The 25,166-nt window shown below is 39.4% G+C and overlaps 1 protein-coding gene across 4 annotated transcripts in view; it reads left to right on the forward strand.

Annotated features, from left to right (window-relative positions):
- Window positions 1–25,166, forward strand: part of DOCK1 (dedicator of cytokinesis 1) — a 359,825-nt gene that overhangs the window by 196,503 nt on the left and 138,156 nt on the right. For all 4 annotated transcript variants that reach the window (XM_083439577.1, XM_083439579.1, XM_083439580.1 and 1 more), the window contains exon 28: window positions 18,397–18,498. In XM_083439577.1, coding sequence (XP_083295703.1) covers window positions 18,397–18,498 — 102 coding nt within the window. The remainder of the gene's footprint in view (window positions 1–18,396; window positions 18,499–25,166) is intronic.

Consider the following 25,166-nt stretch of genomic DNA (forward strand, 5'->3'; position numbering starts at 1 on the left):
GTTCCCCAGGAGTATCTGTCATTCCTCCTTTTGCTTCTTCCTGGAGGCTTCTTGCCAGTGGCCATCCTCCATTATCTCACGGCTAAACCTGCTTTATGCTCTCTAGGCTCCCTTAAAATAAAATTGCTGGGGCTGCCTGCTACTGGACTCTTGGTGCAGTTGCTAGCTGAACTGGATTGTGGTGGTGGGGAAACATGAATATCTTCACCAGCTTTGTGCTTCCTCTGTGCTGTCCCTGAGCCTATGATGTGCCATAGGAGATATGTTCAGTTCTGTCAGTGGTGGGCAGCTAAGACATGGATGCAGCAGATGCCCAGACATGTCAATTCCAGATGCCATATTTGTCCATGTCGGTTGTAAGAAATTCTTCATATCGTATATGCAACCATTTTACACCTTTTCTCTTCCTAATGAACCTCTGAAATGCTGTTCCTGAAGGTTGGATAACCCTCTGGAATAACATGGCAGGCAGCAGGAATGAATAATCTGTGGAACTGGGGATTCTCCTTTGCATGAAGAGAAATATTTTACACTATCATAATGGTTGTCTTTGGGTGTAAGCCAGTCTTCTTTTAGATTAGCTGTTCTTCTCAGCACTCCCCCTTTTCTTTGTTCCCAGAGCAAAACCAATAACACTTTTCTAAAACATCATATCCAATTTATTTCATTTTGCTCAAATCAGTTATGTCTGGCGAAGTTTAAATTCAATAACACTGGATTTTGAAACAACTGGTTATTTTCTCCGCAAATATACCTTTTATATTTTCTAGGTGTTGAACTGACCAAAATCTATTATTACTTTTGTATGTTGAGGGACCTATGGCTATAAATCTTCTATCTTTCTTACCCATACTCAGAAAAACATTCATTCTGAGAAGTCTTGATTGCCATAAGTTGTATTTTTCAAGAGAAATGTAATATAGACATTTAGAATCCAGCAGCTCTTGCATGTGGGTAAATTAACTTTAAAATTCTTCCCTTAAAAAAATAATAATTATTTTTTGTTCAAACACCATAAAATAAACAACTCAGTATTTTGCTAGTTCTATAAAATAAGGCATATCAGCTCTCCTTTCAGAACTTCAGTATAGCAAGCCTTCTCTTCATGCCCATGCTTGAATAATGTGGGATGGCTCTACTGACACGCCATGCCACTTATTTTTCATGTTAACAGCAATCTTCCTTTAGAGTCCCCAAATGAACTACAGTGGTGCCTCGCAAGACGAAAAGAATCCGTTCCGTGAGTCTCTTAGTCTAGCGGTTTTTTCGTCTTGCGAAGCAAGCCCATTAGCGGATTAGCGCTATTAGCGGTTTAGCGGCTATTAGCGGCTATTAAAGGCTTAAGGGATTAGCGGATTAGCTGCTAAAAGGCTATTAACAGCTTAGTGCCTTAGAAAAAGGGGGTGGGGAGCGAAAAAAACCCCCCAGGAATCGCAAGACATTTTCGTCTTGCGAAGCAAGCCCATAGAGAAATTTGTCCTGCGAAGCACCTCCAAAACGGAAAACCCTTTCGTCTAGCGGGTTTTCCGTCTTGCGAGGCATTCGTCTTGCGGGGCACCACTGTAATCTTGTTTTTACTGAGAAAAAAGCCAAGATGAAAGTGCTTTTCACTTCCTCCAGACAAATTTACCAGGTGCAAGTGTACATTTCAGAAATTGTCGCCATGCAGTCTGTTGAGTTCCCCAACAGTAGATGATACTTCTATTGTTCTCATTGTTTTCAGTGATCAATGCCTGGCCTGCACCTTATTTGCTAATATGGTATTCATGGTGATTTCATTCTGAGATGAACCCGGAACCTCAAGGTATCTCAGTGGATGAGGCATTTCATATGCACAGCACAGCAGACAAAGCTCCCTTCTTTGATTGTATCTCAACCTCTTGTTTTTTAAGCGCTCAGCTTGCTGCAAGTAAACCATTTTCTTACATTTAAACCCCCAGAGATATTTCTTAAAACTTTTCATTTCAGCGTTTACAACACTGAGTGCTTTTATTCACAGTTCTGTTTCTCTTGCTAGAACATCTAATTTTCTTTTCGATTGTGGTTATCTTGGTGAAAATGCATCACATTTTTCTTTCCCCTCACTTCTCCAGCAACTTAATATCTATCAAAAGGGTACCTTATTCCCTTCCCCCCACAGACCACAAATTGTAAAATAAGGACTAATTTCAGTGAACTTTGGGAAGTTACACCAGTATAAGAAGATAAAAAATACTGTTTTTTAGTGAGTTCTCGGGGGTGTATTTGAAAGAGGACTGTCTGACCTATAAATATAAAAATGTCCAAATATAGCTTTGGGTCAATCTTGTAACACCACTGTTGCATGGTAGTTACAGAGGGAAAGTGCCCTTTCCCCTTTAAATCTCTTTTACTGTTTTCTTGAGATTTTGATGAAAAACACAGTAGCAATTTGGACAGGGACCTAAATTATTGTTTTCTGAGATGACAGATTGATGGGCTCACTCACATAGCTACAGCCCTCAAAGGGTTCAGAGTAAAGCAAGTAACATGTTTTACCCTTACTTACTTCCCTCTGTCCTATATTGCAGCAATATGAGTGGGTGGTGAAGACTTACTTAGACTAGGGCAGAGCTTTCCAAACTTTTCATGTTGGTGACCCACGTTTTAGACATGCATCATTTCGTGACACAGTAATTCAGTTTTGCTATCAAAGAGGAGGATATCCTAAAGAGGAGGATAACTAACCCTTTTTGAGCCCTGGGAGGAGTGTGGGGATCGTTTGTGTGACACCTACACACTGCAGCCGACACAGTAACGTGTCGTAACACACAGTTTGGAAAGCTGTAGGGTTAGTCAATTTATTCCTAGATGATTCAGGCAAGGAAGCCTTGCCACAGGCTATAGGGTAAAGCAACATTTTAAATTTTATAGCCAAGGAAATTTCTCTCTGAAAAAGAAAATTGTCTTAGTTGTTTAGTGCTAGTCTCCCAAACTCCATAAAGGCTCTCTAGTGGACTAGTTGTGGAATACATGTATATTGAATTTCTCTATCCTTTAGTCTTACACCCCACCCTTTTTGAGTACTTTTGAGACCCTTTGGCATTTAGAAATGAAAGCATGTAAGTGATTCTCAACCAATGTAAATAGTCTTATCTTATGCCAAGGATCATATAACAGCTAGAAGTGGATTCCAGAAAAATCCAACCCACAAGGTTGAGTTAATGAGGGAAGATGTCTAATAGGTGATTCTGGAGGTGAATATAAGTTGAATTTATTTAGTACTGTTTTAAAATAATTTTTCCTCTGATATAAGATAGTTCCAAATCAGGACCTCCCGCTAGGTAGACTGGGGCAACTGTTTCAGGTGACAGATGCTCCTAGGAAGGGCGCACCAGTGAGCCTTTGAAGGGCAGAACTGTATTTGCCAATAGACTTGCCTATGTCACCTAAGCCAGTGAGTGATCTCATCAGTGTTGAAGTAAGAATCAGCTGCCAGTATGGTTAGATTTTGTACATGGGCTGGGAGATGTGTGCCATCTTGTCCTTCACCTCAGGTAGCAAATGCCTTGGGGCACTCCTAGATGGCGCTGACTAATTTCCTGGCGAGCCCTCAGTGCAGAAGAGAATTCTGAAGGCCTCGAGGTTATCACATATTTAAATACTTTGAACTTTCCATAGTCATATTATGTGTCAACTCTTAATTTTCGAAGGCTTTTCTCCTTGGGAAAGGATTCTGCAATTTCATCTGTCTCTTAAAAGAGCCATTCTCACCTGTGACTTTTATTGTTGTTGATGATGATGATAATTCATTTACTAATTTACCATGAAGCATCAACACTGCAAAATCAAAAACAAGATTTGCTGCTAAACCTGAATGAAAAAAGTACTGTCTGTAATGTGGTATGAATTTTTATTGCATTTGCTGAGTCTGTTTTTCAATTCAATTTGTACGAGTCTCAGTGGCACAGTTTGGTTTGGTTTTGATCTGAGCTTTATGAAAACAAAATGAAAGTGCATTCTTTGTTTCATGTTTGACAGAAAAGTTTAGGGGGGGAAGCCCAGTTGAAAAGTAGCAGCATTCCCCAAAGAAAACAAACAAACAAAAATTAGCTCAAAATGAGCTGAAGTTCTTTATTAGAGACACTCCCTCCCCACAAATCTGCACTTGAAAACGATAGATGGAAAAAAGAGCAAGAACATTTTTCATACGTCGTCTAATAAACTGTTCATTGCATTAAAGCAAGTAATGCAAGTTGATTAAAACCATCCTTGGGTTTGTTCTAGTTGTGAAACTCTGTAGTTAATAACTGGGATATGATAACAACGTGCTCTATAACCCACTGAATAAGATTTTTGTGTACTGAATGCTCCATTCTTTAAAATGGCTTTATACTTTTAGAGAAGCTAAATTATAGGCATAATTTTCCATTTCTACTTTAAAATTTAATCCTTTTGATACGCTGCCTTATCTTTCTGTAGAGCAATATTGAAGTAAGAGAAAGGTCAATCTTAAAAGGCATTAATGTAGTGATATGTGAAGCAGATGAAAACATTAAAACATATTGGAGAATATTGTTCACATAATATTTTGTAGTTATTTATCTGGAAATGTCTTTGTTGAAAAGACAATATTGAAAATTTCTGTTATGGTTCTGGATCAGAACTTGGCAGGGTAAAATCTGTTCAGCAGTCCAATTCTGAAGGGGTATTTTCAGTTATTTTGTGGGAGTACAACTGTGGCGGGGGATCCCCCCCCCCCCCCGAATGGTTTGGAAAAGGTGTGAAATCAGGTAATGTTGAGGGCAGTTAAATAGTTGGGTAGTTAAATAGTGTGGTAATGCAAAATGAAATATGTAGGCAGATTGAAAAAGGCTGCAGCTTCCAAAAAGGCCTGGTGAGTAGCAAAGGACAGGCCGCAATTGGAAACTCTCTTTTCCCAAGGTTTTCAGCAGTGAGTTGATTTAATTCCCACGGAATTTTCAGGTTGAAGCCTTTTTAAAAATCACTCTGTTCATTTCAATGGAGGTATCATTCCAATTGAAGGAAAGTTTAAATAAACAAACTTTTTAAAAATAAAAATATTCTTTTATGGAAATGTGCATTCTTAGAATTTAGCCACCTGTGTTCCAAAATTCCAGTTTCCAGTTGGCTATAAACAGGGAAGGAAACAACTGGATATCGCTTCCAAAAACCGAGGCAATGGCGCACTGCTGGAAACTCCTTGAATTTAAAATTCAAACTTGCTATAACTTAGGGCACTATGAGTACTGCAAGGGATGATGCAGCATTCATTTTAGGCTAATCTTTCTTGATCTTCTTTTATATTGTTATGGACTCTTGCCTCACCATTCTTTTGCTGTGTAGATTGCAAGTTAATAACCCAGAATAATCTGCTGATGGGAACTAATGGTTGGATGAGAGTTGGCAATCTCCCTCTCTATGGGAACAAGATACCCATTGAAGTTTGGAGAAGGTCACAACTCAATGGAGTTAAAGGAACAGGGGTGTGTAGGTGTAGACAAACAGTTTGCAGTTTGTAAAGTGCAGTGGCAGAGAGAGTGAGAGTGAGTTGGCTGAAGGCACCTTGAATTTACGGCCTTTCTCTCTGGGAACCTGATAAATTTGCAAATTTATTGCATTCTTGGAGCTCATGCTACCAGTGTAGTGTAGTGGTTAGAGTGTGTTGGACTAAGATTGGGGATTTCCATGTTAAATCTCTACTTGGCCATGAAGCTCATTGAATGACCTTGGGTCAGTCTTTGATGCCTAACATTTGGTAGCTGTCTGCCTTAAGAGACGGTGGAGTGCATGTCGGGGGGGGGGGTGTGAAGTCCCATTGGCTACCTTCATCTGGTTTAGCTGGCCAGTTGAAGCCGTTCTGGGTGTGGCCACTGTCGCATGCTGACATCTTCTAGGAGCCACAGGTGAGTGCAGGGAGGGGACCAAAGGTGGACGAAATACCCTAGAAAGAGCACAGTGTGGCCTCCACCAGAGGTATTGCCCCTCCCCTAATACCCCACACATTTCACAGTGGTGATGTTGAAACAAAATGGGGAAAATACCATCTAGGCTGCCTTCAGCTCATTGGAGGAAAGGTGGGTTGTAGATGTTAAAAATACACATTGTAAGTAAATATTTTTTAAAACTGAAATAAACAGATAACACAACTATTATTTTTTTAAGCAACAACCAAAGTCTCCAGTTCTCCGCCATGCAAAGGAAACTGGAGTGAGGTACCATTAACCCCAGGAACTTCTCACCACTTGAGAAAATGGGGAGCATGCTACTCTATAAAGTGGTACCTTGGGTTACAGACGCTTCAGGTTACAAACGCTTCAGGATACAGACTCCGCTAACCCAGAAATAGTACCTCAGGTTAAGAACTTTGCTTCAGGATGAGAACAGAAATTGTGCTCCGGAAGCACAGCGGCTGTGGGAGGCCCCATTAGCTAAAGTGGTACCTCAGGTTAAGAACAGTTTCATGTTAAGAACGGACCTCCAGAATGAATTAAGTTCTTAACCCGAGGTACTACTGTATATGGCAGGGTAGCTGCTTCCTTGTCTCCCAGAAAACCCAACAGCCTCAAAGAGCAGCAAAAGAGAAGTCCAGGACAGAGAGCTGTTGTCAGCCCCCAGGTAGAACTCCACTCCTATCTTCCTAGGGACTATTCACAAGTCTGTGTACTCCAAGGGGAAAACAAGCAAGAAGCAGCACACCCTAAAGAGCCCCCTCCCACACACAAACACACATACATGCGTACATACATATATAGGAAGAGAGAGGGAGGAAGAGAGTGCATATGAGCATTCACTATTCAGACAGTAAACATGGGTGGACCAGTTGCTAGTGTCATTTTGGGGGGAAATATCATGCCATTGAACATGTTGGAATTGTGCTAGTACAAGTGTTTTAAGAAATGGGTCCTCTTTAGATACACACACGTATACCTGTTCAGTCATCACATCTGTGAAAAATTCACAGCTGTATCAAGTGAGGGCTTAAAGGAGCATGCAAATTTGTCTCACTGTCATACCTTCTACTGAGATATTTAAGCCTCAAATCACAGTATTACTAGTTCCTCCACGGAAAGGAAACATGTTGCTTTGTTTTTCTTGCATTTTCTGTCTCAACAATACATGCAATCAATGTATATGCAGAGGCAAGCAAGTAAAGCAGTAGAGCAAATTACAGCCATATTTTATATGCTGTTTTCATAGTGCATAGGAAGCTTACAGATGTCTCTGTGGAAGCATATGCGAAAGAGTTCAAAAACAATCCCTGCAAAGCTCTTTGGTTCACAAAGACTTGTCTATTAGTTAAAGTCCCAGATGATGTGTCATCCATACAACTGCAATGCTTTAGCAAGCATTTTGAAAATCCAGTACAAGCATCAATGGGAAGGAATGCAAAAGGGAATGTTTTTATTGTGCTGCTTTGTGTATGTGATGATGCCTTATGCATACTTTGCCCCATTTGGATGATTTTACACTGTCTTTGTATGTGTTGTATATTGCAAACTCTTTGCAATACTGACATTCTGAATCATATCCTTCTACATATTTTCTGTAGGATTCCTCTAGGATTGACTGTCAGCACTGATTTATATAGTGCCTTTTGCCTTCAAAGCAGTTGTGATAGGTGTAGTAATATATTTTTTACTCATAACATTGTAAGTTGAAGTAGTGGTATTAATGATTTCTAGAGGGAAGCTTAAGGTAGGGAACATAAGAACTTGCCTGAGGCTCTATGAGGAATTGTTCTTTTAGGCTTAGAATGTAGGAGTTCTAGGCTTTATGTTGTTTACTCAGATCAATATTTTTGGGCTTCTCTTTATGTTGTTTTTGGTGGATTTTTTTTTTTTTAATATGTGCCTCAGTGAGGCTTTGCTTCTGTTGATAAGATGGTCAGGACACTGATTCAACAAAGCCCTGAAGCGGTGCTAGAAGCACATTGATGCCACTATCTATAGTAGGAGATTTCGTAAGTGGCTCTTACATTTGCTGCTGCACAAAGAACAGTAAGAGCAGTACACTACTTGTGTGTGAGCCTACTCCTGACACCTTCTTATACCAGTCCAGTCCCCAGCCATAACTAATCAATGACAGTGGCTAAGCCTCCCGTTTTATACTATGTACCTTTCCTAATGGGCAAACTATCTGTACAGGCATGAGTGTGTGTTTGCATGTGTTTATTCACACACACACACACAAATACACAATTTTGCTACTATGCGTTAGGGCTGGGCGATAACCTGGTTTTCAGTATCACAATATATCACCAGCTAAACTTTGCAATATGCCAATATAGCATGATATTTGAAATAAGGATGGAACCAGTGCTTTTTTTCTGGGGGTACGCAGGGTTATGCATACCCCCAAACATTTTGTGAATCTAAGTTTGGCCTCATTGAGGGGCAGTATTTCAATATGCATAGGAAAATGAGAGTACCCCTTAACATTTTTTTAAGAAAAAAAGCACTGGATGGAGCTAGGTAGAAGTATTGGCTGGCTTCACGGTTTTTCCTACATTGTGATTTTTGCTGGTGCCTACTCTTATAATTTGCTGCCCCCCTGCACGAGGCAGGGGAGAGCTGAGCCCGCAGAGTTAACAGGGGCTGCAGGAATCAAGAGAAGCATTGGCTGACTTCATGTTCTTTTCCACATTGTGATTTTTGCATAGCACACACACATCATGATTCGCAATATATTGCCAAGTCAAAAGCCATCAATCCACTATCACAACATGAACTTCAAATCGGTTTTGGACGATATATTGATATATTGCTCAATCCTGCTATGTGTACTCCTTTGCTTATGATAGTTGCACAGTAACATCATGGCTGTTACCTCTAAATGAACATTACCATGAGAGTAAAGGAGGCAAAACGAAATCACATGTGATTTGGTCTAATACAGCTAGGTGTGTGAATAGCTTAATAAGACGCAGCAAAAGAGGGATCAAGGTGTTGAAACAGGAGCCTAGACACTGAATAAAAGCAGAAAGAAGAGCAAGGCAGAGATTACAGGGTGTGCTAAAGAGAGGCAGGATCTAAACAGAGCAAGGGAGTTCAGAACTGCTACAACAGGTGCTTGACCACGGCAAAGATCTAGCAAACCAATGCATCAGCTACCCATTTATTCTGTGCTACACCTCTTTTCTCCTTGTTTCTCAAGCTTTATAAATCAGAATGCATAAATAGAGAACTAAAATGACCTGTCAGCCACCAAAATTCACTTGAGACTTGGTTGTAGTAATTGAGTCCTGCGGGATTAGCAGCAGGCCACAGAACCTTTGCATATTTCCATCCTCTTCATTGTCCCAAACTATGGTGGTGCAGCAATTTATTTTTGAATGTTATATCCAGCCTCACAGACTGAAAATAGGATTTCAATCTTATGTAAGTTCTGTGGTAGAGAACCTTTCAGCTGCAACTCACTCGCTGAGACAAGATCTTAAACGTGATCCTCAGCAAGCACAACATGCTTATTCGTGTGGCATTCCACATGTTCAGCTACACATTTGAACCAGGCTCTCAGCTACTGTGTGTGAGTCTTTGGCATGCAAATATGGGCAACCAGCCCACACCGTGGGAGCTCTGAGGTGTACTTTTGAAGTATGAAATAGGAAATGCAGGTGGGAAAGGTGTATGTGTGTATGATTGTTGTTGCATTTAAATTCCAGCTTTTGATATTATACTTTTGCTCTAAAGTCAGATACTTTATATAGAGAAACTAGGTCATTTTTTATTATTCAACTTTTTCACTTTGTCCAGGCAGAATTGAATCCAGAGAGATTAACTGTAACAGCTGTGCAAAAATAACACATATCAGGAATGTTTTGTTTAGCATCCATTAGGAAAGTGGCGGTTATGAAACGAGTCCTTTTTTGATGAACAAAATACCTTGAAATAATTTGTGTATTCTTTAGGTATTCTCCCACTTCATCTCTGAAAGTGTTATCCTGTCAATTGCATTTAGCAGAGAATCTAGTTTAAATTAATGGGTGCCATCAGTGAAACATTTTAATATCAACATTATTATTGCTTTTTTTTCTGTTTGCTACACAGTTATGTGCCCTAAATTGTTTGATGCACTGCTGTGATCAGTTTGTGCATCATGCATCAGAGTGACCCAACTCAGCCTTTAAGCTGAAGGTGATTTCTCTGTTTCATCATTTCATCATCATTGTCTAACCCCCAGCATCTGAAGAAGAAAAGTGGGACATTCTAGGTACTGTATTAAGAGAGCAGTTAACATTTTCCTCTTCAGTCCAGGTATTTTTTAGGATAGACACTACATTGGTGGTTAAGTAGCGCAAATTAACTACAGTCAGAATGACAACAAAGTAGAGAAAAGTCCTGCATTCTAGAAGCCTTGAAGCCTCTGGGGGTTCTCACACAGCTCAGAATACAACCCACTCTTAGAGGCCAGGCAGTCCTGGGCTTCCTGGAGGGCAGCTATTCCTATTGTTGATGAATTGCAGGATAGAAAGCTTCACTTGTGGCTGTTTTTGAATATATTAGATAATATTTACGTGTTCTGTTTTGGAAGCCATAATGGAACCGTCATTGGTTGAGGCTGCAACACTATACCCAGTGGGACTTGCTTCTGAATAGTTGACGTGCATAGAATAGCACCATTAAAATCCAGTGCTGTTTGTACCACACTTGTAGCAGTCTATTGTTTTGGTACCATCCATCTCAAGGAGTGGCACCTAAGAAAATACAGAAAACTGTCAACCTGTCTTCACCCACCTCTCTTTCTCAAGTGCTCACTTCAGGGGGGTGCAAGAACTACGTGGATCATGGAGGAAAGTAATTTGTCTCACTCAGTTCTACAGAGCACAGTTTCTTTCTCAGCATCATGGGGTTTTTTTTTGTTTTGTTTTAATTTGAAAAGGCTTGTTTACCTGAGTATTCTATACTCCTTGTTCAGAAGAGAGAGGCCGGGCAGCGGGGAGGGATAACTTCCCATCTCCAGTGTCTGAGGTCTTCTTTGTTTTGTTCATCTTGGCTTCTTCGAGTTAGGCTTATCAGGAATTAATAGTGAGCAGTGGCTATTTACAGCTTGGAAGAGTTCATTTGGAGGCTGCATGGAGGGCCATAGTGTTTTTACAAGCAGTTTTTACTCGGTTTTGTTATATAGTCTGCTTCCCACTGGTCTGAGTAACCAATTTGTCTTGTAGACTGCCGCTTAGAGAATCTGAGGACAACTTATAGGTCAATAGCCAGTTGGCCACTACACACTCAGATTTCAAAGTGACAATGACTCTTTTATTTTTTAGCTGTCAGGTATCAAATTTTAGTATACACTAGACTTGAAAGGTAAATGTTATGTCCTTATCTTTCACAAAGCTAGCTCTGCAATTCCCTGGAACTCTCCAAAGTTGTTTGAAGTGTCACAATTTAAAGTTCTGACATCTGCTTGACGGTAAAAGATACATAGCTTTGTTCGAATGAAATCAACCAAGTTAAAGCAATAAAAGGGCGGGTGCACTTCAGGGTGCACAACACTAAATCATCTCAAGCTACTATTTTAATTGGTAACAAAATGCAGAAACAAAGTTGAATAAAAGTCCCTTTTGTTGATAGCACCAAACATATTTGTCAGTTCAAAATTCAACCCTCAATTTCTTAAATTGGAAAGTGGGGCATGATGTGTATACTTGCTGTTTATAGAAAGGGTTCTGGGAATATTGGGAACTGGAAAGGATAAGTTATATATAAAAGCAATATTTTAAAAGCACCACATATAAATTGGTTTCGCAGCAGATGATGCCAAAAAGAGAGTCCCTAATTAAGAAATTAAGCAACTATTTTAGGTTGCCTTTCAGGGCATAGCATACATAAAATAGTCATTAATAATAAAATAATAAGCAGCCAGTTTAAAACATCATACAATCTTAAATTTGTAGTCTGAGCTGGCAAGACATGTTTTCTCCACACGAAGCCTGCAATTTTTTTAAAAGAGATGTGCCAATCTACTGATGTGCCCCAGAATCCCTTTCATATGTTGCTATTTGCAAATATTGCACCATCCCATGTAGCTCATGAGTTGTGTTCAGTATCCTTTTCAGCACTCTAAGGGAACTTGGAACACAACTCTCATGTGGTGCATCCCCACTACACCTAATAAATATTGCTGTCTCAAGCAGTTGCTTGGGTTACTTGTGCAGTGGTGATCTGCTAGAAACTATGCATGCTTGAGGAAACAAGCAGATCGTATCGGAGCTAAGCTTTCTTAAGTCGGGTTTGGGAACTGTAAATAGTCTCAGGCCTGTTTTGCCTGCAGTTATGCTTGCCAATTATTGAGAGTTTTAGTATCATATTGATTTAATATTCAGAGCACACTGAAGTAGACCTCTAAATTCCTTCAGCTGGAGCAACATCATGTCACTACGTTTCTCAAAAGGGTTTTAGCTCAAGCTAGCAGGTATTTCATTTCTGAAAGGAGAGGGGGCCACATTAAACCTTGAAGGCCACAGCTGTTGACTTCAAAACATGTTCCTTCATTCTCGATGGGGAAAAGCACTCTACACATGCTCAGGGGTACTCCCATTATTATTTGTTTGCATGTCTTGCAGCTTGTTTTGAACAATCTGGGGAAAGAGATATGTGGAGTTCTGAGATTAAGCAGAGATTCAGAGTCTCACTTAGAAGAATGAGCAGGGTGGTCCCCAAATGTAACAGGGCTGGCTTAACACAATTTGAAGTAAGTGAAATAAGAGCCCTTAAGTCCACAGTCTACAATAATCTAAATGCACCACTGATATTAAGCCCCGATACCAGCTATTGGTGTTATTGTCTAAATTACGTTCAACCAAATTTAGAACTGTAACGATGTGGATTATATTTCATCAGCCTACCCACTAGAGAGCAATAGCAAGTAATGTTTTATATCTTTAATTTTTCTAAAATCTTGAGTTGGTTTTAATACTTAATTGGATCCATAGCATACTAAAGTGCTGTTTCGCCTCTCACATCCCCTTAATATAGCATATTGCTCTAGGCAGAACAAAGAAAAATCTAATTTTCTGAAAATCAATTTCAATTTTACACTAGGAGTAATTGTAAAGGTGCATTTATGTAGCCACAACAAAGGTCAACATATGGCCTTCTGGCATCCGCATACAGTTATTCCCTATTTATCAAAAGAAGCAATGTTAAACTTTAAGTGCTTCACAAATGTCCATACTTACAAAGTGTGGAATTCCATACTCAAAAGGTACAAATATAATAAAGTAAATGGACATAAATGAACAGAGTAGGAGTAGTTGAGCCATTGTAGCACGGCAATGTTAATGGATAGGGCATATAATTCGTCATATAATTAACAATGTGACCCTGAACCTTCAACGATACAGCAGCTAAATAACTTTCTCTCCCAACTGAGATAGTTGAAATATCAAGATTACTTAAATTGTGTTCCATGATGTACTGTGCCTTCAACCAGATCTTAATAGAAGCAAGAGTAATTCAGTCTTAATAACTTCTCTGTGGTGGGAGAAGGATCAATATCTTAGCCCATTTAAAAAAATGTTGACTTCTGTCCATAAAGGATTCTATTACAACCTGGATTATACAGTTTATTCGAAATGGATTTTTGGGTGGAATGTAATTCAAATATATAAATTACAAAACCTCTCTCCCTTCATATCGCTTCCTTTGCAAGAATTGAAAATAGCAACAATTACATTAAGTCAGCTTCATAGATCATTGCTGTTCAACAAAGATTATATTTTGCTTTGCAAATTCACAAATAAACTGCATTCTTTGTATATAGACAAAAAAATGTATTTAGACAAAAAAACAGACGGGAGAAATTGACAACTTAAAGGCTATCTTTTGGAGTATTTTCATATATAAAGTGTTTCATGAGAGATAATCTTGGCAGTTTTAGTTATTGGAATTGTATAACTTGGTCATCTCTGCAAAATGTATCTACAAATTAGGATCAGCTGCTATATACTATGAGACACTTCCAGACATCTACAGATATGTCATTTCTTTTAGCATCATTAAATAGCATAGTTAATGAGCAAGTTACACACTAAATAAAGCAAAGCTAAGTGGAAAAAATTAGAGATTCTAGAATAATTAAAATAGCTCTATTCAGAAGATGTCCCATAGGAGGGAAAATGCAAGGGATGGAGGTCTTCCTGGATTAGGATACTTATTGTAAATGCTTCTTGTAATTATTGTATTACAATAGAAATTGGAGCAACAATTATATTTCTGTATTCTTGGCACAAAGCTTGTTTTCAGGAATAGTTCCCCATTAAATTATTCTTTCTAACCAGCAGGTTTTGTCTGTTGGTTGAAGGAGGAACATAACCAGTTTGAAAACCCAAACAGGCAATATTTCTGTGGTTTAATTTTACATACTTTGCTTTTCATCGGAACTGAAAATCAAGGACTCCTCTTTGTAACCAGTCAGATTGTAGATATAAGGGCTTTGAAATGAATTTCCAAAATTAACAACAGTGTTGGGATAAAAAGACCCCATTGTGCAATACATATGCCTTGAATTATAAAGTGAAGTATAAATGTGTTATATAAACAAAAGGTTAAATCTGACAGCAGGTTCAATTGTGTCTTGAACGCTACAATAAAAATTAAATTAGCATCAAACACCAGTTTCTTTGACCTGAATTACGCTGTCCTAAGTGAAATAGAAGAAAATGGAATATTTTTATGTTGTAAAAACTAGTACTTACACTCGAGGGAAATCTATTTCTGTGTTCCTTTATATGTATTTTTCAATGCTTCTTGCAATATAACAACACCTATAATACACATTATAGAAGATCAGAAGCATAAGAGAGGGAAAGGCAATGGGTGAATTCAAAGTAGCGTTAAGGAGAATGTTCCAACAGCGCAGGCATTTCTGTGTGTGGGTGGGGACTTGTACTGGCTCCCTCTAGCACAACTCTTGAGGTTGATGCAGCCCAGTTAATGCAGTGGATGGTATTCAATTCAGTTTTAATTTAAATGGGTCTACTCTGAGTAAATGGGGATGCGGGTGGTGCTGTGGGTTAAACCACAGAGCCTAGGACTTGCTGAACAGAAGGTCAGCGGTTCGAATCCCTGCGACGGGGTGAGCTCCCGTTGCTTGGTCCCAGCTCCTGCCAACCTAGCAGTTCAAAAGCACGTCAAAGTGCAAGTAGATAAATAAGTATCGCTCCGGCGGGAAGGTAAACGGCGTTTCCGTGCACTGCTCTGGTTTCGCCAGAAGCAGCTTAGCCATGCTGGCCACATGACCCAAAAAATGTACGCTGGCTCCCTCGGCCAATAAAGCGAGATGAGCACCGCAACCCCACAGTCAGCCATGACTAGACCTAATGGTCAGGGGTCCCTTTACCTTTACTCTGAGTAAACCTTAGTTCAATACCACCCTTGCCGTCAACCCTTAAGTACCTGAGTGGGAAGGAGCATGTGCACCCGGTTGTTGGTATCAGCATTAGACATATTTTCATAGCCATCTGAAGGCAGCCCTGTATCGGGAAGTTTTTAATGTCTGATGTTTCAGTTGTGTTTTTATATTCTGTTGGAAGCCACCTAGAGTGGCTGGGGGGGGGGGGACAGTCAGATAAGCAGGGTACAAGTAATAAGCTGTTGTTGTTGATGATGATGATGATGATGACATTCAGAACAGAATGGTTTGCTATTGACATTTCCCGGGGGCAAAGAGAACATATGACAGGCAAAAGTCTATCCTGTGGTTGCCATATGGACTTATTAGCTGATTTTTGCTCAGAAACCAGGCGTGCCAAGAGTCACCAACTGCTATTCAGGCAAGAACGTTAACAAGGGAAGATCAATCTGGCTCAGATTTCGTATGAATGGTTGTACTCACCACTTGGTTCTAGCCTTGAATATCTCCCTGTGGCATCTTTTCCTTCCACTCTTCTCCCATCAGGTGCCTTATCTTTTTTTATTTGTAAGCTTGGTTGGTAGGGCAGCTCTTCTTTATTCACATGAGCTGCTTTGTGATATCATAATTGTCTGAAAAGCAAGATTAAAATGTGGGAAATAAATAAGTATTACCCAGTGTAGGGTGTAGGGTGGTCCGGATCTCCGGCTATCAGTTTCCACATTAATTGAGGAGCAGCTAGAAAACCACAATCCCCCCCCCCCCATGTTCTGTTGTGCTCTTAGTGAAAAAGAAAGCTAGGACAGATGATAGACTCGTGTTTGTGTGTGTTTGTGTGTGTGGTACTTGCCAAAAGCAGAAAAGCTATTGGAAGAAACTAAACAGTGCTAATTAGGCTTACCAGATTTGAGGGCCTGGATTATGGCAATTTTGGCCCCTCCTCCATATACTGCCCAGAGTGGCTAGGGAGGTCCGGCCAGATAGGTGAGGTATAAGTAATTATTATTATTATTATTATTATTATTATTATTATTATTATTATTATATACCTTACTTTCTTCACTAATTGAAGTGCATTCAGCATATTTATTTTGAATAGGATTGCACGGTTAGTCTTAAGGTGAGCATTTACCCTGATTTTGTTTGCAGGGATATTAGATAATGTTGCCTATTTACTGAACGGTCATTCTAATTTGTTTTCAGGGAGGTAAGATGACCTTGCATCAAGCAAATGTTATCTCACACTTTCTAGTGCATTTTCACATCACTTTCCTTATTGTAAAAAAAATCCGGTCCTTGGGGGGGGGGGAATCTGGTATTGTTGCACCAAATCAGCTTTACTTGAGCAACCTTAATTTGCCGGTATGTTATTGAACACCATCCAAAAATACAGAAAGTATAGAAGTGCCTTCATTTGCCTCATCCCTGAACTCTTCTGATGCAAACAGTTTTTTTAAAATAAAAAACAACTGTGCGGTAATGAACTCATTACCATCTTTACATGTTATCCTTTTACCCATTTTATAGAAGTCAGGTTTTCTTTAAAAAAATGTTTTTTTTTATTCTCCATTTCTACAGAACTATAACAGTTAGCTAATGGGATTAACCTATTCATCTCTCTAGCTCTTAACCATGCTAATTAATAAGATTTTTTTAATGTAATTGTCTCTCTCTGCAATGATTCATCTTCTTTATTTGCTTATCAGCATAATCGTAGTAATTCCCATAGAGAAATACTGTGCAATTACAAAAGAGAGGATTAGGATCTCTTGATAAATGCTGAAGGTATTGGCAGTTGAAGGAGAGGGTTTGTGTTTACACACATTAATCTTAAATAATTAGCCATTTAAAGAGAAAAGAAGTCACAAATGTACATGAAAGATAAGTCCGTTTAAGTATATTTCTTTAGTATTGATACACTTGAAGAACTCCATACAGTCTAAGCTTCCATTCATATAGAAAGTTTGCATATTATTTTCCCTCAGGCCCCATATTAATCTCTTGGTTGTTGCCCTTCTTCATCATAATTTAAATTGCTAAACAAACAGAATTAGGCTAGCATATGCATATGATCAAAGCTGTTAACCAGAAACAGAAATAAATGTAGATAATTAGTCATTGAGGCCATGAGTTTGCAAATCACAACTGTACCCATAACTTCTGAGTGTAGTCAGTAGCAAACAATTCCACCGTCATGAGGTTGTACCTTAAAAGAGTAGTTTTAGAAAATGCTGTAGTTGTATCAGCCATTTGGTTGTTTTAAGTGTGATGAGGCACCGAGCACAGGAAGAAACTAGTGTGTTTTGGTTTCATCTCATATGTGTGGATCAATATGTTTGCTATGCATGACATTACAATGATTGCAAGTTTTATAAATCCTGTGACCTTGCAGATAAATATATCATGAAAAATGATAGACATCTCAAAGGATACTTCTTATAAGAATCATTTTATTGCCCTTATTTGACAGTGAGATTATGTGAGCCCTTATTGTTTTGGTAATTTCCTGTAACACTTTGTAGTGAAGGTAGAAAGTACTTTTATGAAGTTTATGCTATATCTAATTAGGAACAAAATATGCATGCTTTTGGATTGATTTGTCTGGATCTAATGGAGCTTTTGCATGAGCTGCAGTCACTTCCAGTTGTGCGAGGAAGGAAAGTTGTGGATGTTCTCAGACCAGGCATCCCCAAACTTGGACCTCCAGATGTTTTGGGACTACAATTCCCATCATCCCTGAACACTGGTCCTGTTAGCTAGGGATGATGGGAGTTGTAGTCCCAAAGCATCTGGAGGGCAGAGTTTGGGGGTGCCTGTCTCAGACTCTGTCTTGCATATGTACCTTCCTGCATAGCAAATGCTGTTCTGGGGAGCCTTCTGAACTCCAGGATTCTCTTTTGAGTTTATAGGATCCAATGGTTTCATGGGAGAATGAGTTTTGGGTTATATTAAGGAATTTCTGACTTGTACGTGTTGCAACATGCCTACATGAGTTTCCGGAGTACAGCTGTGTCTTGTGTTACATATTTACTTATTTAACTAATTGTCTTTCTTCTTTTACAGGGAAACTTTGTTGCAAGTATGACAGCTATTTTAAGACAAATGGAAGACTATCATTATGCCCATTTAATCAAGACCTTTGGGAAGATGAGATCGGATGTTGTTGTAAGTTCAACCTGAAAGTTTGTTTCCCCCATCTTCCTGCATTGATGTTTGTTTTTGTTGCTATTTGACAAAGAAAGTTATAAAGCTTATATAAAAAAATTATGGGTTCCTCATGACCTGACATAAAAATCGATGAAGCATTGCTTACCTCCTGAGTGAAGAGCAAATATTGTTTCATTGCCTTGATATTAAATGATGAAACAACTGATACTCAAGGAAAATCAGAATTTGAAAACATGGCTTAAGGAATTGGTGTTGGGGTGGGAAAACAAGATTTTATCCAGCTGAATCCTAGACCTAACCTTAAACCAACCTATAAGCTTCAGTAGTTATTCTCGGGGTATTCCCTTGAACTTCCTCTTCTAATGTTTTTCTACTGGAATCATCCTACCTTGTTTTAAGTTGCTATTATATGCCAGATTTATTTACTTTGTTTAGTTAAATTTGTTTTTATTTGTGCATCTGCCATTTTAAGCAATATAACCTCACATGCTAGGTTTAAATATATGTTTTATTGTTAATGCCCGTAATGAGTGAAACTCTTCAAGGTTCTTTATAATCTTTCTTTCTGAGTGCATAGTACAACTTAATTAGAGCATAATAGAAGGGAATTTATAGCTAAGTAGATACCTCTCTAATGACCTGGAACTATCATTGCCATATGGCAAATGCATGCTGCAAAGTAACAACCAAACTTGTTGGCTGAGATCCATTAATTAGCAGATGACCTGAAGTCTGATCAACTGTGTTAGATTACAAATTCTGTTACCTAGGGGAGTTGGATTCTGTGGTACAGCATTTTAAAGAGTTTGAGAGAGAATTGAATCTTCTGACAACATTGTGGAGGCAAAGAACAGACATAAGATTTCTCAGTTTATTGCAGATGTGATTCAGATATTCTCCAATTATAACCATTTGTTTGAGCATATATATAATAGGAGAAGAATAAAGAACCATTTTCTTAGCATAATCCTGCAGTCAAATCAATTAAACCATGGTGGTTTCTTTCTGTGTTAATGAACTATAGTTAGCTATCATTTCTGTGGTGGTGCCTTTTTGGGCTGGCTATTTCAGCTACAGCAAATCAGACTTAGTGCCATTTTAATAATATTTTGTAACCATGTGCCAGTAGTAAGGATTTATGAATAATAGGGCTGATTCTACAAAGACAGCTTCATATTCAACCTGTGAATGAAAAAGAAAAAACACACACCTTTGCCTATATTATCAAACCCATGCAAAAAGTAAAAAACCAGTCTAGAATCCAACTAGGCTTCAAACGATATTTCTGAGGGTTGAAAGATTTGTTTATATTGTTTTCCCCAAAAATAAAAAACATTACCTAAGCTTTGGAAGTAAATCTAAATTTAGTGTGTGTTTTTAATGACAGTGAAAGTAATTTGTCCTTACCGTTCTATGTAAGCAGCTTACAATCAAGAGATATAATTTTTGTTAAATGAATAAATTAATTAAAATATTTATTTTAAAGATTCATTCCTTTCCTTTCCACCAGTCATATCTCCATGTGGCTTACGTAGAAATAATGAAAGCACTACCATAACTATATGCTGCCAAAGGCTTGAGAGAACAAAACCTTGTGCACCTGGTATCTAAAAGATAGCTGGAAAAACTTAGGAAGCACCTAAGAGAAGGCCTTCGAAGCCACTGAACTAGCCTCTGAATGTGGGGTCTGTGAAGTTCCTAGCAAATGAGCAGGTTTGTGTGACAGTAAGAACTTCAGAATGTTATTCCAGGCAGTTTATGACTTATAGATGAAAGCCAGCACTTTATTGTGCTGAGAAACAAAATGACAATTATTGAAGAGCTTTCAGTACTGATACGAAAAACAAGTTATCTTCTTTCGAATGGAAAAAAAAAATCCCTAAAAAGTTGTTACAACCATTGGTCCAGTTATAGTGGCGCACTGTTGCTTTGACACTGCTCATGGCCTCAATCCCTTTGTTCCTCCTGGACACATGAAAAATAAAGTGATTGTTTTATTTATGAATGATTATTTCACAATACGATACAATACAATACAATACAATACAATACAATACAAGCTTCCTTTTATTTAAGGATTATCTGAGTGTGCCAATTTCTTGAAAATTTTGGTTGCCACTTTTTTTGCATCTTTCCAAGCTCTACAATTCCTTTGAGATATGAGGCAACCTGAACTGTATATTCTTTCTCCTGCCATTTCCTTAAATCAGGCCAGGGTAACCAACATGCTGCTTTTCAGATGTTGTTGGACTCTGACTGCCATCAGCCTGGGCTAGTATGGACAACGGTCAGGAATGTGGTAGTTGCAGTCCACAACGATTAGGGTGTCGCAGATTGGTACCCCTGATTTTGCCAATAATTGTGAGACTTTTACAGCCCACTTCTAAGCATATTTACATTAAGTCCTCTTGGATTCAGTGAGATTTATGCCCTCTAATTATACTTAGGATTTTCAGCTTTAGTTGCTCACATGAATTGTTATAGGAACATATTCTGCTGTTTCTGAGCCTGAAAAGAATTTGCTATGTAGATCCTATTCAGTCAGGGTCAAGCTTGTACTTTCATTTTAAGAGTTTAATTGCCCATTGTGTCCGTTTAAGTATTGCTTTGGAAGTCTGTTACCCTGACCCCAATACTATTGGGAAATGTGGAAATTACTTTCATTGCTGCTTCCTGCTATAAAGCAGTTGATCTTTTGGCTTCATTTGGCCTCTTTTTCTTTCGTTTTGTAAACTCCATTTTATCCTGAAGACTACCACTAGTGGCGTAAATGGAGCTAAATTCTTTCTGCAGCCTAGCACATATGTTTGCTCTTTCTCAAGTTAATGACCACTCCTGGGGGGAAATACCTACAGTGCACCTGACAGTTTCAACAACTATTGGCCAATGGCTAGTTTTCCTTCTTTGGGACAGGCGGTGAATGAGTGATGGGCAGCCAACTGTAAATCCTCATGGCCGAAACTGATTTTGTAAATCCATTTCTATCAGGTTTGGGCCCTGCTTTTGCTACAGAAACTGCCTTGGTCTTACCATGGGATAACTTCTGCTGAGACAGCGGCAGGCAAAGTGTCATCCTTTTAACTTTCCTGGATCCCTCAGTAGTTTTCAGTATCATCACTAGACCCAGGGGCTGCCTCAGCCTCCCCTGACCAAACTGGTAGTGGAGCAGCTGTAAGTGATGGCGCAGCTGAAGGCAATGAGGTAATCCCCGCATCTGGAGCCAGGGTAGGCTCAGGCCCCTGACTCGGCCCAGCTGGTGTTTGTTGCAGGGGAACCTGTATAGACTGAGACTCTTCAGGATCAGGCCCCAGACTTGGTTCAGATGATGCCTGAGGCAAAGGATCCGGTGCAGATTGCGTCTCCTCTGGTTCTGAGTCCAAGCCTGAGTCCCAGGCCATCACACACTGTATTCAGGAAGCAGTTGCATCAAAAAGTGGCCTTCTCACCAAACCCAGCTGACATGCTTAGTCCAAATAAGGTAGAATGATTATTAACTGTTATTTATTGCGTTCGGTCTCTTCCAATAAATCTCCTCAGACAGATTTGTTGTTTAATGGCGGCCGGCACGTTTCCTCTGCGCGGGCCTCTGTAGGTCGTAAAATCATCAGCAGAATTGCGCAGCTTCACGTGTGATAAGGGATGACACCGGAGACGGCAGCTCCTGTTTCTTAAAGTTCTTTATTGTTCCGAAAACACATATATACATATATCAGCATCCATTGGAGTGTAGCTGCATTTTCCCAGCTCCTTTCCGTCTGAGCTGGGCAGTTCAACTAACGCTTTCACTTTCCCCAGAACACACACAGCATAGCAGGCTGTTTACATCATGTCCTGCCTGATAAGCTCTTCCCTTCAGCTCCGAGGCACAGCAGATTAACTCCTTACTGCTCTCAACATTAACACATAGATTGTCTGTTCATGTGAGGGGAGTCCAACCTGTCCTGGATGGGATGGCAATTCCCCCAAAGAACGAGGTTCAGGTTTGGCTGCCCTTCTTTGATCCATTTTTGTCCATAGAGGCACAGAGGAACCCCTGCTGTGCTTCACCTCCGCACCCACTTAAATGAGTATTTGGTGTCCAGGCCTTTTACATCCCTGGAGCTTTTAAAATCTGTTTTAGACATTGCTTTATTTTTCCACTGTTTGTGTTATGCGGCATCATATTTTAATATATTGTTCATGTTATTATAATTGGGTTTTTAACTTGATTTGTTTTTATCCTGTAATGTTGCCCTGAGAGCCTTTCTTATAGGCCAGCCTGTAGATAACAATAAGTAAATAAACAAAACACTTTAAGCTGGAAAAGCCCATGTTACATGGCGTGTAAAACATTTGAGAGCCTGATGGAAGGGTGAGGGGGAGTATATTCTTTCCTGTTGCACAAAATTGTAAATTGATAGGCAGGATGGAGTAATAGTTTATAATATTAATCATGCTGCTTTTCTGTGTCACAGCATCAACAAATTCCATTAAAAGAGGAGTAGCTGAATGCCTTTCCAAATATGTTCTGAACCTCACTCTTTTTTTTTTACACTCTCTCTAGTATATTGTCATTCTGCACTGACTGTGCTGTAACATTATTAGTGGTATAAGTAGGGTATTAGATCTGGTGTTATAATTATAATGCTGTTTTGGTTTCTTTTGGAGCTATCTTGAGTAGCTGTGGATGAGGCAAGGTGTAAATTTTTAAATAAATAAAAAAGGACATGCTGAAGCAGGCAAGGATCATCTACCTTGTATGCTGTGCAGTCTTTGTTATTCCTGCCTGGCAGGCATTTGATCTGCCAGATGGAGGGATTTTAATGGAATTACCCCTTTTCTATTCAGCTGTTTCTAATCTGCTGTATCTGTCGTTGGTGTTACTATTTTGTGTGAGAGTGGTGTTTTTTAAAGTTGCATGCATTGTATGCAGCTTAAGATTGGGACACGGGTGGCACTGTGGGTTAACCCACAGAGCCTAGGACTTGCCGATCAGAAGGTCGGTGGTTCGAATCCCCACAACGGGGTGAGCTCCCAGTGCTCAGTCCCTGCTCCTGCCAACCTAGCAGTTCGAAAGCACATCAAAATGTAAGTAGATAAATAGGTACCATTCTAGCGGGAAGGTAAACGGCGTTTCCATGCGCTGCTCTGGTTCGCCAGAAGTGGCTTAGTCATGCTGGCCACATGACCCGGAAGCTGTACGCCGGATCCCTCGGCCAATAAAGCGAGATGAACGCCGCAACCCCAGAGTCGGCCACGATTGGACCTAATGGTCAGGGGTCCCTTTACCTTTAAGCAGCTTAAAGATGAGCCTGCTGGACCAGGCCCACCCAGCCCAGCATTCTGTTCTCACATGCCTGTGGGAAGTTCACAAGCAGGACGTGAGCACAGCAGCACTTTGCCCACGTGCGATTCCCAACATCTGGTATTCAGAGGCATATTGTGGAGGCAGCACATAGTCATTGCAGCCATTAATAGCCTTGTCTTCTGCGAATTTCTCTCATCCTCTTTTACAGCCATCCAAGTTGGTGGCCCACACTGCTTCCTGATGTAACAAGTTCCATAGTTTAACTAGACACTGTGCAAAGAATTGCTTTCTTTTATCTGCCCTGAATCTTCCAATGTTCCCGAAGAGCCAGGCTTTTATAAAACAAAAGCAAAACTTGTTTTTGCCAATCTGAGCACTTGGTCTTCTTTGGAAATCCTCTCAAAAGAAAATGATAAATAAACATGTCAGAATAGTTAAAAGATATGAGAGTTATTTTTTTCACCCTAGCACACTCTAGTCAGTATTTTCCCTCTTTTGTGGGCAATGAGAAAAGATAGAAGACTAAATGTCCACCTTTTTTTCCTGATGCAGCCTGGCTGGATTTCCCCTGGAAGAAAGTAGACAGGAAATTAAAAACCAGCAGTAGTATCAGTGAAAGGAGCACCCTGACTTCATTTAAATTATTTACCCCAGATGGGTGGTGTATAAATAATAACATTATTAAAATTATTTATTATTATTATTATTTCCCCATCCTTTTGGTTATTTCAAGAATTGAGGGAAGGCAGAAAGGTGATTGACATCTGTGCCCAGTGAGCTTCACAGGGCAGGTGCAGTGGGAGAACAGGTACCAGCATTCCTATTCTTAAAATAAGGAAAACAACCCCAGATATATATATATATATATTATAGCAATATATAAGCAATTTTATCCTGCTTATGAGCTAAAAAGGCTCCCACAGTGGCTTATGTAAGATAAATAAAAACAAGACAGTACTGCCTATTGGCTTACAGCCGAAGAGACATGGCACAAAAGGAAAAGGGAATGAGGAAGGAAGAGAAAAACAGCAAATTCAGGCACCACTTCCTTAAAGTATATAATTTCTTCCAATTACAAGTTGTAACAGAACCTGTTAGGGAGAATGCAGGAGCTCTGTCTGATGCATCCTGATGGAATGAAAGTGCTATTAAACTTGTTTTTTCTGATTATAATCTGAGAGCATTTAAGCATAAATGCAAACAGATTAAGCATGTGTCGCTGAATCAGCAAATCAATACCAAAATCTTTTCCTTCAACTTCATGATTAGTAAAATATTCAAGTTAATCTGCAAAGTATATGGAAATATATCTTGCACGCAGCAGGAAAAAAAATGAAAATCCAACAGCAGAAGCACTCCGTACAACTAATAAAGTATG

The sequence above is a fragment of the Podarcis tiliguerta genome, assembly GCF_965153285.1.
Source record: "Podarcis tiliguerta genome assembly, chromosome: 5".
NCBI classification, from domain to species: Eukaryota; Metazoa; Chordata; class Lepidosauria; order Squamata; family Lacertidae; genus Podarcis; species Podarcis tiliguerta.